Below are 15,886 nucleotides of genomic sequence, written 5' to 3'. Positions count from 1 at the left end.
GGGAGGGTGAGTGATGGCGGCAGCGAGCTCTAGGGCCGGGCCGGATCGGATCGGGTCTCCGTCCCCGTCAACGCCGTGTGGGCCGTGCTTCGGGCAGCGAGGCGGTGACCGGGCTGCGGAGAAGGAGAGGGGAGGAGAGAAAGGGGAGAAACTGCCCGCCGGCCCGCCTTGGCAACGGCGCGGCGTTAGGCCTGCGCGGCTGTTCCTCACGGCCTGAGGGCAGCGGGCGCCTTTTCTTGCGCTCCGGTTCTGTGGTGGCGGTAACGGCTTCGCGCGGGGCTGGGCAGAAGTGTGCTGGGGGGTCGGGCTGAAGTCGCCTTATTTTTAAACCTGCGATAGCCGGAGCTTTATTAATCACCTCTGCAACTCCGCTACCCCAGGGCTTGTGGGCCAGGCCCCTAGAGCACAGTCAGCCTGTTGGTAAAATGAAGAGGGTGCTTAGAGCGTCTCAGCCCATCTTTTGGGGGTTTTGGGTTAAATTTAGAAGTAGGTTTGTTTTTTTTTAGTGTAAACGTTTGCCTCATTGAATAAATGTTTTTATTTTAGCAGTCGTTACTGGCTCTGACAGTGAACAAAGCGAAACAATATGTTAATATCACAGCTGGCTTCCCAGTTATTGAAGGCTTCACGAATTGCAGGTAAACAGATGTGTGACCTGGGTTTTTCTTCTGGGGTAATCAGACTCCCAGAGATTTCTTTGTTCAGCAAGCAGTGCAAGAGTGGTGAGGCTGTTGTTGACTGAGCAGTTGTCAAATGATACTGTCTCTGATCTGTTCTGTCAGAATTGTGTAGCTCTGATTTGACCTTTTAAGCTTGAGAGGGGATTCCTTAGCAGCAGAAAAGCTTGATACAGCAAACAGTTCCTAGCCATTCCAAATTACACTTACATAGTTTACACAGTAAAATATAATTTTAGCTGATGGCATTACAGCAACATAGTTAAACTAAAATGTAAAAATATTTCCTTGATTTTGTGATGGGACTGTAACTTATAAGCAGCTTCCTTTTTAGATTATTCTGGCTACAGTTGTCTAGTGGTTTGAGAGCTGGGCAGAGCTGTTCTTAAGATACTGTTTGAAAATTCTGCCTCTGAAGTGAAATTCTTTTCTTTTCAAAGGCCACCTTTTGCCAAGGTCAGTGTCATCCTTTCTTTGCTGTCGTTCTACATCTGCACACTACAGCACACAGCCATCTAACAAGAGTGGAGCCCAGCCTCAGCAGTGGTATGCTCTGGACCCTGAACTGGAAGAGATGCTCATCCCCAGAAAACTTTCCATCAGCCCCTTAGAAAGCTGGCTGACGGTTAGATACTCCCTTCCTAAAGCAGAAGTCCTTAATGCTCAGGAAGAAGTGGGCTGTGAACCTCTCCAGCAATATGACTGTCCCCCGTCTGAGGGGGGAGCTGGTGTGGAGGAAGGAGAAGGAACATTTAGCAACACACTTCAGTGTAAGAACGTTCTGAAGATTCGCAGAAGGAAAATGAATCGGCACAAGTACAAAAAGCTGCTAAAGCGAAGAAAGTTTGTACGGAAGAGGATAAAAGAAGGTCGCAAGAAGAAACGTCAGGTAAGCTCAGGGTAGAGAGAGCTTGACATAAATATGCCCACTCAAACTGGCCTCTCAGGTATTGGATTGTGTTTTTAGGTGGATTTGATTTGGGGAAAAATGGCAGCAGATCGGAGAGCCTTAACAAATTCAGTATTTGCTGGTACAATAGCTTTTTCTGGTTTGTGTTTGACCTGTACATCTTCAGTTCTAATTTAGAATATTTCTATGGTTGTAAGCATATGTGTGGCATCATTTTTCTTGCGTGACAGTAACTTACATGGCTAATGGAGAAGAATTTTAGCATTTGTGTGAAAGATTAATTCATGTGTCTGTGTTACATCAGGGAGACTGGTTTAATTTCTTTCCTGTCTTGCCAATATCCTCAGGTGCTTTCTCTTGTATTTTTCTGTATAGAAACCTTTTAGTTTCCTTAATAGAAGGGGTGAGGGAAGATATTGGCCTTCATTCAAACTGTACGTGTTCTCATTCAGTGCTGCTTTTCAGTAGTCTGTTAGGTTTGCTATGATATAGTTTAGTTCATTCTTTGGTAATTTTCACCTTGCCTAGATGCAACCTGGGATTAATTGTAATTCCATTTCTTCAGATTTGTAGCAAGCAGTGTTGAACGCTTTCTGATGAGTAAATCCTCCTAATTTTCTTACAGTTTTGTTTTCTGTCTTCTCAGTTTTCCTCACACAGGACTTCATAAATAATGCTACCAAGATCTTGTGCATTTTAATGTATTTTCTGCAGTAACACTACTTATTTTGACATTTAGAACAAGCTGCCTACTTTAAAAGCATTTGTTTCCTTTATGTGTGCTATACCTAGATTCTCCTTGGGACACCTGGGTGGTGGCTGAATACTTGAGTGTTGCTTCTGAGCAATGTCACTTTTTTTTTTTTTTTTTTTTTTTTCTTTTTTCCATTTCAGATGAAATTTGAGAAAGATTTGGAGCGCATCTGGAAAAGAGCTGGTTTGAAAAATCCTCCTGCGGGATGGCAAACACCCAAGATATTTCTGAAAAGTTCAAAGCGATAAAAACACTTGTAATGAGTTTTAGCCTGTAATTGTAATAAAAAAAATATTTAAGTATGCCAATTACTTTTAACCTTTTTCTGAGTGGGATGAAATTAGTAGGAGAAAACTTTCAGTCTTGGTGAGCTTTTTTCCAAGGACAAACCTGACAGCAATGTGCTTTTCCTCCTTGAAAGAATGGTGTGAGCCCTTGGATAGTGATTTGGCACTGCCGTGCACAGCCCTGTGCTGCTGCTCCCAACCAGCAAAGGTGTCCTGGACTGCAGCTGCATTTCTGAAGTTACTATTTAAGGTTAGACTGAACTAACTGTATGAGAAGAACAATTGGTTGTGGGAGATGGGATAACTGAAAGAATTCTTCTGATTGCAAGTCTAACTATAGAAGACACAAGCATTTTGAAAAGTTCAAAATCGCATTCTTTCCTTGTCTTACTATAGAAGGGCTGGTGTTTACTAAGAGTTATGGTGAAATATGAATTGGATTGGAATTCCATAGAATACATCTGCAAAAGCTTTAATTCTCACTTACCTGAAGCCATACTGTTATCTGCAATAGGCATTGCATGAGTATCCTTAAAAGGCATACTTATTTTTTCTGTTCTGTTTTGTGCTAATAAAAAATGTGGGTTTTTTTTATTCTACAATTGACCCCTGTTCATACAGAACATCTAGGTATTGGTAACAGTAGAAGTTCAGAGCTAAATATTCATTAACTACAAAAACTGTTTTGTGCTTGAGACAACCTTGATGTAATTGGTTTTACATGATTGAAGAGTTGTGAAAGCTGTGAAAAATACAAATGTGTTTTGTTTTTTTTAAGACCCTGACAGAGGACTTTATATCTGAGTTCTGTTTTGGGTTCTGCTTTTGATTTTTCTGCTTGAGACAGTTAACTTCTGTTCTGTGTGATGTCATTCTTCAGTGTCTGTATTCCAGCAGATAGATGGGATGGACTGACCTCAGAAAAAGGAAGGGAAAAAAAATGAGCTTCCTTAGGCTCATCATTCTGCAGCTTACAGGGGAGCTACCCTGAAAATGCATTCTCTTTTGTCTGCTAGGAGCAGGACACTTGACTAAACCGAAAGACAAAAATCATCTGTGGAACTCATTGCTACAGGGTAATCTTGCTGCAGGAAGGACAGCTGACTCCTCACAGTGAACGTGTCCAAGGTTCTGTGCGTGGCTCTGCTGCTCTTGTCACTAGATGGCAGTAAATCCAAAGCCTCTGGAACTCTAGCCATTATGTAGAAGCTAGCTGGATCTTTATGTTGGTATTTTAAGGAAAGGGTACACCCACATTTAAAAATTGATTAATCATGCTAGAGAACTGTTGGCATTTTGAGAACTGTATTGAAGTCCTGTAGAAACATGTGGTTAGCACATTTCAATAGTTCTTTTTTCCAAACCATATTTTAACAGTAAGCAACTTTGATCAAATATTAAAAAGATGTTCCGTCCTTTTTATGCTTTAAATAGACACCAGTTGCTTTTAACTGAGACCAGTAGGACTCTTTCATTCAGCCCGTTGTCAGGATTTCAACAAAGAGGAGGATGTCTAGCCATGAGCCTTAGAAACTCGCCAAGCAACAGAAGATTGAGTGTTAATTCAGGCTTACAGGTTTGTTAAATATGCAGAGTGCATCTAGGCGTTTCTAAAATATCAATACGCATTCCCTGCACAAGGATGCATAGATAAAAGGCTGGGCATGGGAGGATTAGCACCTTTGAAGTTAGGTCCATGTCTTTTTTCCCCAGTCACATTTGTACTAAGAGTCTTTATGCCAGCATTGTTGGTCTCTGTCAGCCCTACAGCTTCTTTTACTGACTCTTAGTCCAAGCTTGCTTTTTTGTTTTTTTTTTTTTTTTTTGTCTGGGAAAAAATGATAATCAGTTTGCATATTTCTAGGAGATTGCTGGCTGCTGAAGAGTTGGGATATCTTTGGAATTGCACAGAGCAAAAGACTGTAAAAGACAGCAGTATCATGCCCTGCTCATTTACCAGTGTTGTACCTCTGATTCCAGTGTTGAGGTTTGTTCTTCCTCAATTTTGTCTTAATCCTATAACTTGTATTTTTGTTCTCTGTTGTAGTCTAAATCTATTAACTGACCAATGGTATGTTACCCATTTTTATCCTCTAATGGTTAGGTTGGTCTTATCTCTCCCTAGTTTGACATAAATCCTCTCTAGTTCTTGGGGAGCATCATGGTGGGGCTGTAGATCACAAACAAGCCAACTGTACTCATGTCTGCTGGGATCACGCAGGCAGAGAACTTTGTATGTTGTTCTCCTAGATCAGCACCACCACCTTGCTCTCTAACTTGTTTTTACATTGGGATAGTAACTAGAAAAGAGAAATACTGAAATAGTGGGAATTGCAAAGGATAATCATTTGGTACCTTCTGATGTTCCAGTGCAAGTGAGTTCTTGTACTATGGCAACATTCGTGTTATATTAGGGTACTTGGGTGGTGAATTGCAAGTCTCCACGGAGTAAAGTAGCTTATTAAATAGTATGCTCTCTGAGTAGTAGTCCAAATTGTAGTCTGCCAAGAGTAGTCATTAGTTTTACATCTATTAGACATAATTACACAACCATGTGTAGAAGTCTGGAACTACCATGTAATTTAGAAAAGTGTCTGTAAACCATCCACGGCAGTTACTGCCAGTCTTAGTCGTATAAATGCTATGTTCCTTTTTGTCATAGTACCTCAAAGCATGTCTCAGGATTTGTATTTTTTTTTGTGGCATATATTGCAAAGGCTCTGCCTTTTGTGGTACTAATCAGATAATTCATACCAGCGTTGTATCAACTTGCTTTAACTCTTTTGACTGCAGGATGCAATTTTAAATTTGCACTTTGCTAAACAGAGAATCAGATAGACAAAAGCTGCACCTACTTTTCTGTAGGGGGAGCATGAGTACATAATATACTATTCACAAAGCTTTACGATGAGTTGCTCTTCCTTTCCAAAATACATGCATACCAATGTACCTGCACACTTAGTAAATGTATATGTGTATATGTAGCTGTGTCAGCAAAAAAAAAAAAATAGGCTGCAAACAGGAAAGGTTTGACTTTTATAATTCTCAAAATATTTAAGACTTAAAGATTTCTCCTTTATCTCATTATTCTGCTGTTCTGAGAGGAAATGGCTGAAAGTCAGCAGGAGGTTGCTAGATGAATTCCTGTTCTTTATTACAGAGACTGGATTTACCCAGTGGGATAGTGATTTTTGTGTTTGAAACTGCCTGACAGTCACTGGTCTGGAAAGGTCCCTCAAAATTGGAATATAAAACCAATTCCACTCATGCTTACATCTCTAATTCTTGGATTTAATGCACTTAAATACAGACAGCAAGCTCAGTTAGCTGAACAGAACATCCAGTTTGGTAGTTTTATCACAGTGATCAGGTTTGAATTTTGTTCTGAATTTTGTTTCTCTTAGCCAAAGCATCATGTTGCAAACTCAGAGGGTGTTCTCCCTTTTGATAAGGTCAAAACCCAGCAGTGTGGTGGTAGTGGACTTCTGACATAGAAACAGTATTTCTGCCACATCTCTCTAATGCTAGCAAATAATGTCTGCTGGCAAACTTAAGATTTTTAGTTGTCTTCTTGACCTGGATAGCAAAGTTTCTTACTAGAGTAGGAATGAATTAATTTTTAGGAGTCTTCTCTAGAAAATGTGATGTTCAGTTGCATCAGTGTGGATTCTTCAAGTTTTTTAGAGGCTTCTGGACATAACAGTTCTGTCATCCACACAAATATTAATCCAATATAATTTACAAATAACTTACAGCTGAGAATCAGGCCTGATTGTATATGGGAAAGGGAGCAGTGCAGAAGAACTGCTTGCTGCACGTTTTCCTCAACTACTGTGTTGTCTAACAATCCCAGATAGGTTTGCTTGGCTCAGGGTTAGGAAAGGCTGGATCCACTGCCAGGACTCTGCATAGCTGGACAATTGCTTAGTGGTCCACAGTGGTAGAGATGAGGTATTGTCAGTGACAAGAGACTTTTAGAAATAATGTTGAAGCAGGAGATTTGTGATACTGATGGGGAGTAGAAAATTTATTTCAATTACCTTTTATAAAGATAGCAGCCACCCTATTTCAGTGCAAATGAGGAAGCCAAGAAGGTTGGTCCCTTTGGTAACAAGGATTGAATCCCCAAATGGGTGGAAAGTAGAAACATTTAAAGTGTGTCTAAATTGTGACAGTTTAGTAGTTCGGCTTTATCACTTCATGCACAAACAGCAGTTAACCACAGCACCTCTGATGGTCTGGAGTCTACAGAAGAGATTTGAGCTCTATGTGGCAGCCCCTTGCTCCAGTTCTCCGCAGGAACAGGCTTCTTGGTAATTGTCTGCTGTAGTTTTGGCTCACTTCGAATTGATTCTATTCAACTTTGAGTTTCTTGTAGGAAAAGGGAAGGTCCAGCTGTCAATGCAAGATGTTCCTTTCCTTTGGAAATCTTGTGCTTACCCTACAAAGCATGTTGGATAGTCTGCTAGCTCTTAAGGCAGCTCTGAGGTCATGCAATGAGTATGAGTGCATGGATGCCCCCTCCATGCTGTCCTTGGCACAGACAGAAGGACAGTCTGCTGGCTGTCTGGGAGGGAGTCATGTGGAGAGGAAATGGAGTGGAATGTAATGATGGCTTCTCCAGCTCCTGCTCGTGAGACCAGACCTGAAGCTGATTCAAACCAGGAGCTCCACAGGTTGTAACGGGACCAAAGACTTTACACTGAAGGAAACCACTGATCTGAATTGAGGGTGTTTGTAGACATGCAAAAGTTTTGAGTATCCTGAAATCCTAAAGCATGGGGAGCCTGGAAAAAAATTTATGTTGCTATTACCGAGACAGTCAGATTTTGTTAGGCTGATAGACTGTCACCTTGAAAAGGATCCAGGGTCCAGACTGAAATAGTTCATTCAGAGGGTTTTCAATTAGGATTTCATGGGAACAGGCACATGTGTGTTGAAGTCCTGAGGACAGGCTGTGGGTTGCTCAGTAAACCTGGCTGCACACAACTGTAGCAGCGAGTGTAAAGATTATATACTGTTGTATTGGCCCTTGACAGGTAGTGTGTCTAAGAACCTGTGTTTTTGGAGTTTTGTGGTTTTGGGGTTTTGTTTTGGTTTTTTTGGGGTGTCATTTTTTTTGTGGTGGTGTTGGTTTTGGGGTGGGCTTGTTAGTTTGATGGGTTTTGTGTTTGTTTTTTTTTTTGTTGTCGTTGTTTGGGTTTTTGGTTGTGTGGTGGTTTGGGTTTTTTTTGTTTGTTTGGTGGGTCTTTGTTTTAGTTTTTGGAGGTTTTTTTACATTAGAGGGAAGGGTTAGTGCCTTCTCCTTTGTTGCAGGAGGATTTATCTTTATACCATAACTCTGGCACTGGAAGCCCAAATTGATTTTCTGTTTGTATTGTGGGAACTGTTGTTCATTCTTCCATTAGTAAATTCAAGACCAATCTTAAAAGGAATACATGTTACCCCATGTCAGGGAACGTTTATGAGCAGCTGGTGTACAAAACACACATTTCAGGGGTTAATAGGACCTTGCTCCTGTTACCTGACTACCATTGCCCAATAATTCCTGAGCAGAAATAATGTGTACCTTTACTCTGGTGAGCTAGTACCCATATTAAATGGGACACTTTCATATTAAAAACTGTCAAAATGTTACCTAGGATAAGTTGGTGTATGTACATTGGCTTCAGTACCTCTGACTTGGTCCTTCTTAAAATATGAAGCCAGCTCTACTGCAGTGGGTGTGAACCTTAATCCATCTATTCCAATATTAATAAACCATACTTGTTTACACTAGCTGAAAATCTGGCTGAGGTCATTTTACTGATCTTGCAAACAGCACCTGTGGATAACTAAAATGACATCTTTTCTTTTCACCATTCATGCTGTTCTGCTGTTGGCATTTCTGTTTTGGACTGTGAAAACATCCTGGTTTGGGTTCGCTTGGGCTGAGCTTGGTTGATACTCTCCAAAAATAACAGCACTTTGTACTTAACCTGGAGCTTTGCATTTGTAGAACTTAAATGGTTTTGAAAAGTGGGTTTTGCTTTTCATACTGATTTTTAAATTAGAAAAAAAAAAAATCAGTAACTGTAGCTTTTGTAACATCTGAGCCAGCTTTAAGCAGTATGCTGGCTTTCCCATGGAAGTACCTATTCTTGCTTGCCTTTCCTTATAAAACAGAGGAACAAAACTGAAACAAGTAGTTCTGTGAGTTAGAGAATTTAAGACGACCATCTGATATGTCACTCCTGGGTCAATCTGCCAAAATAAGACTGAAATTTTAACTCTTGCTCACTGCACGGGCACTAATGCATCTTTCCTCTGTTACGCTAGTTAAAAAACTTGTAAGAACTATAAAACTGAGACTGCAGCTCTCAAATGCAGCTGAAATTGGCTATTGCATTTCAAAATAACAGGAAGAAGGAGGAGGTTGAATGGACAGTGGGATCATATAACTGCATGTGCCTTGTTTCCTTATAAAATGTGGCTAATATTTTCTTTAAAGTAGAAAAATAACATGAAATATTGGTCAAAAATGAGTTGTTTCACTTGTTCAATAAACAAGACTTGGTGTTGATGAGGCAGGTCTTGTGCTGAGGGAGTGTCATTGCCTTTGGTATATCTAGGTCTAGAGAAAACACTCCCAGAGCCTGTCAGCAGCTGCAAGCACTTCAGAGTCCTATAAGCACTTGCAAAGTGATTTTTGTTAAGGCAAGGATGTGGAGTCCTGAGCAAGGAGTCGGCACATCAGGTAAGATACTAATAGCTTGGAATATGTCAGGTTTATGTTAAGAGAATTAACAGTTCAGGGCAGGATGCTTCTGGCTGAGCTTTATCACCAACCATTGAGGAACTGGTTAAACTTGAAGAATGAGTAGTCATAGGAGAAAGCACCAAAGAGAAGAAACAGTAGAAGAAACTACAAGTTACAGTCAGCAATGTGACTATGTGTAAGCAGCACCACGTTACTCAGCAGCTCCATTCCCTGGGTGCTTTTGAGTCAGAGCCCTTTACTGACAGAGCAGCTAGTTGCTTATGGAACAGCCAGCTGGGCTCTGGCCAGCAGCAGGATCAGCAGGTACATCCTGAAGGCAGAAGCTGTGACTGGTCACCCAGGCTTAGCAGGCCTTGAGTTGGCTTCCCTGACCATTTGTATTGTTTCAGTTACTGTCCAGAAGATGTTGCTGCATATGAATTTTTCTGTTGATTTCCCTGGGTCTCAATGTGCACCCTCCAGAGAACTCTCAGTGCCGGATTTTCCTGTCTTCGTGATGCAGGAGAATGGCCCGTATTAGTACTGGCATCCTGCCACCTGTGAGAACTTCTGCTCCAGGCTCATCGGAAGGTAGGACAGAGCTAAAAGTGTCCTACTTTCTGATAACATCCATCCCTTGGGTTGGGTTGTAGCCCTCGGAAAGACAGGAAAGGCTTTCTCTCACAAGTAATTTATGCAAAAAACCTGGGACTGTGACAAGAAAGTGAGCGGAAAATAACAATCTTGCTATCTGCGCCCAGGGTGCAACACCTTTTCCTTGAGTGATTTCTAATTATGGAATGGAGCTGGGGAGCAGAAAGCAGAGCAAATAAAAATACATGCATGTAGCTTTCAGTATAGGGACAGCTGCTTCTGGAGTAGGGCTGCTCAGTTAAAGTAATTTGACCATTTCCACATCGTAGTGATGGAGCAATATGCATCACTGCATTTGGTGTCAGGGGGCTGCTCCCCAACTCGGAGTGGGAACTCTAAATGAGCTTTACAGGTTTTTTGGGTGGTTTTGTGTTTTATTTTCCCCCCTCTTCTTGAGATGATTTCTGCTACCTAAGCATATGCAGGCTGTTGAGGGGGCAACAGGTTCCAGGGCTCTGCAGAGCTCTACAAGCTTGTGCTGTTCTGCACAGCTGGGAGAAGCTGGACTGGGAGAGAGCAGTACAAAGCATGTATGCCATAAACTGGGCACTGGTACAAATCGGCTCCAGGCAAAGCTTTCTGTTGTGTGCCTGCCTGGGAATTAACGTTCGCAGTCAGATTTCAGGTAATTGCTTGGAGAGAGGAATGAGATCTGCTCTGCTGAGCCCAGGGGAAGCTGTGCTTTTCCATTCTGAAGGGCTACTGCAAAAAGCCTAAAGCCACTTTCTTTGCTGCATATTCCAGCCCTGGAATAGGTCAGAATCAGTTTACATGTGCTCATAACTTCAGCTGGATCCTCCTGAGCGATCATTTCTTAATGTAGCTCAGTGTCAGTGTGTCTCAGGGTCCTGTAAGCTGCACTGAAGGGGTGTGGTATGTTTGATGTCAGAAGCGTTTTTCCTTTTGTCTTGGGTGTTCAAGAGACTTAGCAATGTTCTTTAAAAAAGACAAAACCAAACAAGTGCAGTTTTCCCCTGTAAGTATCAGCTCTGTCACAATTAAGAAGGGAACTCGTGCAATGATGGAAGCTGTGACTTCTACTAAAGGGCAGAACTAGGTGCTTGAGTCTTTGGCAGTAATTGAGTAATTTGGGAGTAATTTCACAGTATCAGGTTAGAAGGGGTATGTGGAGCAGGGTCTCCACGTTTCTATCCTTTCTTTCCTCTGTCCTAAACTATTATATAGTGGATTTTGTTTTGTGAAGCACCTGCCATTTTCGTCTACATTTTTGTCATGGGTGAATGTGATAATTTTGAAGAGTGCTTTGGTGTTTTGGGTTAAGGCACTACGGAAATGTTCCTTCAGTTTCACTAGAAAGTGGTAATGGGTAATACTGGCTCCGAGTGCTTCGGAGGGACGCTTCTGCTTACTGTTCTGCACAGTATTCGGGATACTTGCCCCTCTACTCTCTTATTCAAGTACCATGTTATTTTATGAAGCCAAGTAGTACCAAAGGAGCCACCGCCTTTGCTGTGGTTCTGTCAAGAGCGCCTCATTATCTGTGACTATAAAGAGCCAAGTTTCTGTAAATTTACAGGATCTGTTTGTTGTTTTTTTTTTTTTTTTTTTTTTTTTTTTGTTTTGTTTTTGTTTTTGTTTTTTTTCAGCTAAACCATTCCCTCTGGAGCTGTCTGAAGGTAATTGTGCTAGAATCACCATGCTGGGGTATTGCACTCTTCCATAACTCCTCAAGGGCCACTTGGAGAGCCGGCAGTTTTTACAAGAAAAATTAGGCAGAGTTGCATGCTTTTCAAGCATTCTTCATAAATCACACTTTTCAGAGGATGCACTAACTTCAAAATACTGTTAATTTCTTCATTAATGGCTGGCTACTCTCTTAGTGTTTGATTAATGAGCAGGTAAAAAAGCACCTCAGAGCTATTGGCTGGTTTAATAGAAGAAAGGGGTAGTAATGATGCTTATTAGAGTAAGAAATCATCAGAGACTAGAGAACAATCTGGGATGATTTTTTTATTTAAGATAAACTAAAAAATGAGGCACCAGGAGCTTCTGAGCTCTGACATGTTTCCTTTGTGATGTTTGGCAAGAAACTAACAAATTTTGTTTCTCATTTCCTTCTCTTTCTTAAAGGGGATGAAGATCCTTTTCTACTCAAGAGGGTGGTAGAAAGTTAAATTTAGTACTGTAGTATAATATTCAGATCTCTGGATAGAAGAAGCAATGCTAGTTCAAGGAAATAGATTTGTATGCAGAAATAGAACACTTGATTTCTATAGGAGACAAAGCAAGCAGCACCCTGTTTTCTTTAGCTGAAGTTAGAGGGTTGCCAGAGTCCTCTTGGATTGATCTAGAGCAAATACACAATTCGCATAGGCTACCCTTAAAAGTTGGCCAGGCTTCATATTTGTGTGTCTAAATTTGGAAGCAGGATTATATTGCATTATACAAAGCAACCTCTTTTCAGCCAAAGTATTTTTATTTTAAATGAAATAGACTGCAAACCTGAGGTAAATAATAAAACTCTCTGGGAGTCAACCTTTGAGCACCCTTTTCAGAGCCAACCTATTAATTTTTCCACTCTTTCCCAGTCATTTCTGATCTCAAGATGCTGTGCCTGGAATCGCACTGCTTAATTATTTTAGGCGGGTGCAACAGCTGGGCTGCAATTAGTGTGAGGAATGGAGTTTCCCTTCAAAAGCACATAGTACCAGAACACTGTTGCCATGTACAGAGAGACCGAAAGATGTGGTTTGAGGCACAATGCTGATGGTCAGAAAGGGGACTCAAAATGTCATCTCAGCTAAATGTGCCTGTTCCCTGAGTACTCTCAGAACTTTTTGGTTCTTCGCAGAAATAAACAGTGCTGTGCACTTGTGGTTTAAGCTTTTCCCACGTTTGAAAACATGACCTAGTGCTGCCTGCCTGTGAGATTGCTGGAAAACTGCTCTGGACAAGGCTGTTTAGTCCTCTCCACTAGCACTGAATCAGTGCTGTTAGTGGGTGATTATTGCTTTTAACTTTGTTGTTCTGGCATGGAATCTTAGCAGGTTATTTGTGAGAAACAAACAGAAATAGGGAATTAGGCAGTAAAAATTATGGTGTCAAAGCCTGTTTAAGTATATGCGAATTTTCCTCCTCATTCCTTCAGAGTGCTTTTAGGTTCAGACCTGGATGTTCTTGCATCTGATAAGAGCGAGCAGACACACAGGGCTTCTTGGTGATGTATCTTGCAATCGGAGCCTAAAAGCGCTGTAAGTTCTGTAACCCTGCCAGCCTCGTGCTGATGAGTGTCCCATCACAACGTTTTGGCAGTACAGCCAGACTGCTCATATGTCACTCTACCCGTGGTCAGCATGCAAGGAGCGAGGTTCTGGTTGTGTTGTGTTCACAGCCAGCCAGGACTATGGTGTGGTCAGGCTGCTAGGCATGCTCAAGGGCCATGTGAGTCAGCAGGAGTACTGGACAGAGATGCAGAGTTTCTGGTTGCTGTTCTTCAGTGGCCCTTGGTCCAGCTACTTCCCTCTCATCCTCAGAACTGACCTGCCTTGTGTAGAATTAACAACTTCCATGTAAACTGCCTTGCAATCTGGAATGACAAAGTGCACAAAGTGTAGGCCTCTCTTTTCCAAAGGAGTGTTGCTGAACTGAAAGATGGGACCTAGGTCTGCCTGCCTGGTGCCTTTTTTCTGAAATTTAGTAAGTGGATGAGTAACAGCCAGGTGGAAAGTCACAGTTTGAGCTGCTGCCTTCTCTCACATTTCTTAAGACAAACACACTGGCTGAGTAAACGTTCAAAGTGATGATTTGATCCCTCAGTTATTTCCTCCTGAACCTCGGTGCTGTCTGTCGTCTGCCAAATTGGACCAATACGAGGTATCTATCCCCTAGAGCAGAGCCTGGTGGTTTCAGTGTGGATTTGAAAAACTAAAATGCTGTAGAACCACAGCTCCCATGGGAGTGAGTCAGTCCCCTGTCATAGGTTGGATGCCCTTCTGTCTCTTGATATTCAGGCACTGTTGATATTCAGAAGTTAATTTGGGGGGATCATTTGTCTGTATAGGTTTAGAAGTTTGGGGAGCACTCAGTTGCAAGTGGTAGCTTGTCAGGAGCCATGAAAGAAAGTCCCCTGCTTCCTAGCAGCACAGAGTTCCTGGCTGCTACTGTGAACCTGAGAGGAGGATTAACAGGTTCATAGACATGGATAGAGCCAACTCCTGAAGTTGTGATTGATAGGAACTCCGATTCAGATTTGCATAGTTTTCCCTCTCTTCAGGAACTTCTTGGTTCATGTAGTGATTTAGAGCTCATACCTGCTTTTTTTTTTTAAAAAAAAAAAAAAATTCTATGTGTTGAAGACACTGCTGGCTCTCAGAATAGACTAGAAGATAAACACTTAATATTTTAAGAAAAGTAAAATTTTAAAAATATAATTTCACTGTGGTCACCTGAAAAGAAGCAGCAGGTAGTAATGACTCTTGTTTGCCCTAGGGAATCAGAATACTAGAAAAATCTGAGGGGCAAGAAGTATGCACCAGGCCATGGTAAAGTTAAAAATCAGGGTTCTGTCCAAACAATGCCTGAGTTCCATGTATCCTTGAAGCTTTCCAGAGCTGAAAGACAGGAGAGAGATTTTGTCTAACTCTGCCCTTTGCTCTGCTTCCTTGTCAGTCTTACATACTCAGTGAGTCTTCACGCAGTGCCAGGGCTTCCTCGTCTCCCTGCGAGGACAGAGGCATCTTAGTCTAGGGAGTAAGGGACTACCGGGCTGACATGCAGCTGGGCTGGGCTGGATTCCTAATTCTGCCCCTGATCCACTGTGTAAATTCGGGTGAGTCATTTCCTTTGGTGTTTGTAAGTCTCCCTCCTGCTCCTGTCTGTTTAGACTACAAACTCTTCCTCTGAAAAGCTGCCTGTGCTGTATAAAAAGCCTGCCTATGTGGAACAAATAAACACAAGTGTGATACCTCCAATAAAAATACCCTTGCAAACGTGAATGAGGGACCAGGAAAAAACCCTCATTCAATGTGTTTTTAGGTTGGCAATTTTTAAAGACATGTTAATTGAAACAATCATGGCAAGATACTTAATTCTTTTTTTCTTCAACTAAAACTAAATTGTCTTGTAGAGAACTGACTTTCCAGATTTCCCTTTCTACAAGCTTTGTTTTATGCCAAAGATATTAAATTTTAATGTATTAAGAGAAAACTGTGATTTACACCTGCTTTGTGGATGTCAGTGAGATGCTTCTTTGTGTCTCTATTTCCATTCCTGATTTGCTTGCTGCTTGTTGTTTTCTCATTTCTCATTGGTCAGTTGTTTGTTTTTTTTTTTTTTTAGGGAGAGGACTTTGATTCTGCATGTACCTTCTCTACCAGAGAGATCTACCAGGGATTGTGATAATGGTTGGCGCCTATGGATGTAATGAAATACAGTAATAATTTTTTCCTAGATATCTGAGAAAATGCTGGCTACACATGTGGAACTCCCTCTCTCTGGCGAGCCTGGATATAAGATCACAGCCCATTATTACTGTCATCTAATGGAACTACTCCTCTAGCTGTAGTAGGAGGCACTGCTATAGTGCAGGGGAGTGTAGATTTAAACCCCAATTAAGATTTGTGAACTAAAAATGAGTTCAAAAGAAAGTAATAGAGGAGATAGAGGCTAGTACTCAAGTGTTCCCTTGATCAGATACCCTAGACAAAGTCTTTGCTTGCTGAAATTAAGGAGGTTGTGCTTAAATACCATTTAGACAAACAAAACAAGACAAAAACCACAAACAACCACCTCAGTGAGAACATTTATTGATCTATTAGGACTTAACCACCTTAACAGCCTCACTGCATCTGATTCAGGTACTTATTTGGAACCATGTGGAATTTTATGCTGATTTTAAAGAACTGT

At 41.4% G+C, this 15,886-nt stretch overlaps 1 protein-coding gene across 5 annotated transcripts; it reads left to right on the top strand.

Annotated features, from left to right (window-relative positions):
- Positions 1–10: 10 nt before the first annotated feature.
- Positions 11–3,382, top strand: AURKAIP1 (aurora kinase A interacting protein 1). 5 transcript variants are annotated; one of them, XM_042794319.1, is made up of 4 exons: positions 11–77; positions 547–638; positions 1,118–1,566; positions 2,482–3,382. In XM_042794319.1, exons 2-4 carry the CDS (start codon positions 587–589, stop codon positions 2,587–2,589), a joined length of 609 nt encoding a protein of 202 aa, XP_042650253.1. In that variant the 5' UTR covers positions 11–77; positions 547–586; the 3' UTR covers positions 2,590–3,382. The 5 variants fall into 5 exon arrangements, with proteins under 5 accessions (XP_042650253.1, XP_042650252.1, XP_032863537.1 ...); XM_042794318.1 differs by having other exon boundaries at positions 13–104; XM_033007646.2 differs by having other exon boundaries at positions 13–260.
- Positions 3,383–15,886: the final 12,504 nt, after the last annotated feature.

Source organism: Tyto alba, unplaced genomic scaffold (assembly GCF_018691265.1).
Source record: "Tyto alba isolate M040663 unplaced genomic scaffold, T.alba_DEE_v4.0 Super-Scaffold_20000042, whole genome shotgun sequence".
Lineage (NCBI taxonomy): Eukaryota > Metazoa > Chordata > Aves > Strigiformes > Tytonidae > Tyto > Tyto alba.
This window is presented reverse-complemented; position numbering and strand designations above follow the sequence as displayed.

Excerpts from the sequence above, each read along its gene's own strand:
- AURKAIP1 (XM_042794319.1), top strand. The coding sequence starts at position 587 with ATGTTAATATCACAGCTGGCTTCCCAGTTATTGAAGGCTTCACGAATT. Across the intron at positions 639-1,117 it reads GAAGGCTTCACGAATTGCAG|GCCACCTTTTGCCAAGGTCA; the intron begins GTAAACAGATGT and ends TTCTTTTCAAAG. Across the intron at positions 1,567-2,481 it reads GTCGCAAGAAGAAACGTCAG|ATGAAATTTGAGAAAGATTT; the intron begins GTAAGCTCAGGG and ends TTTCCATTTCAG.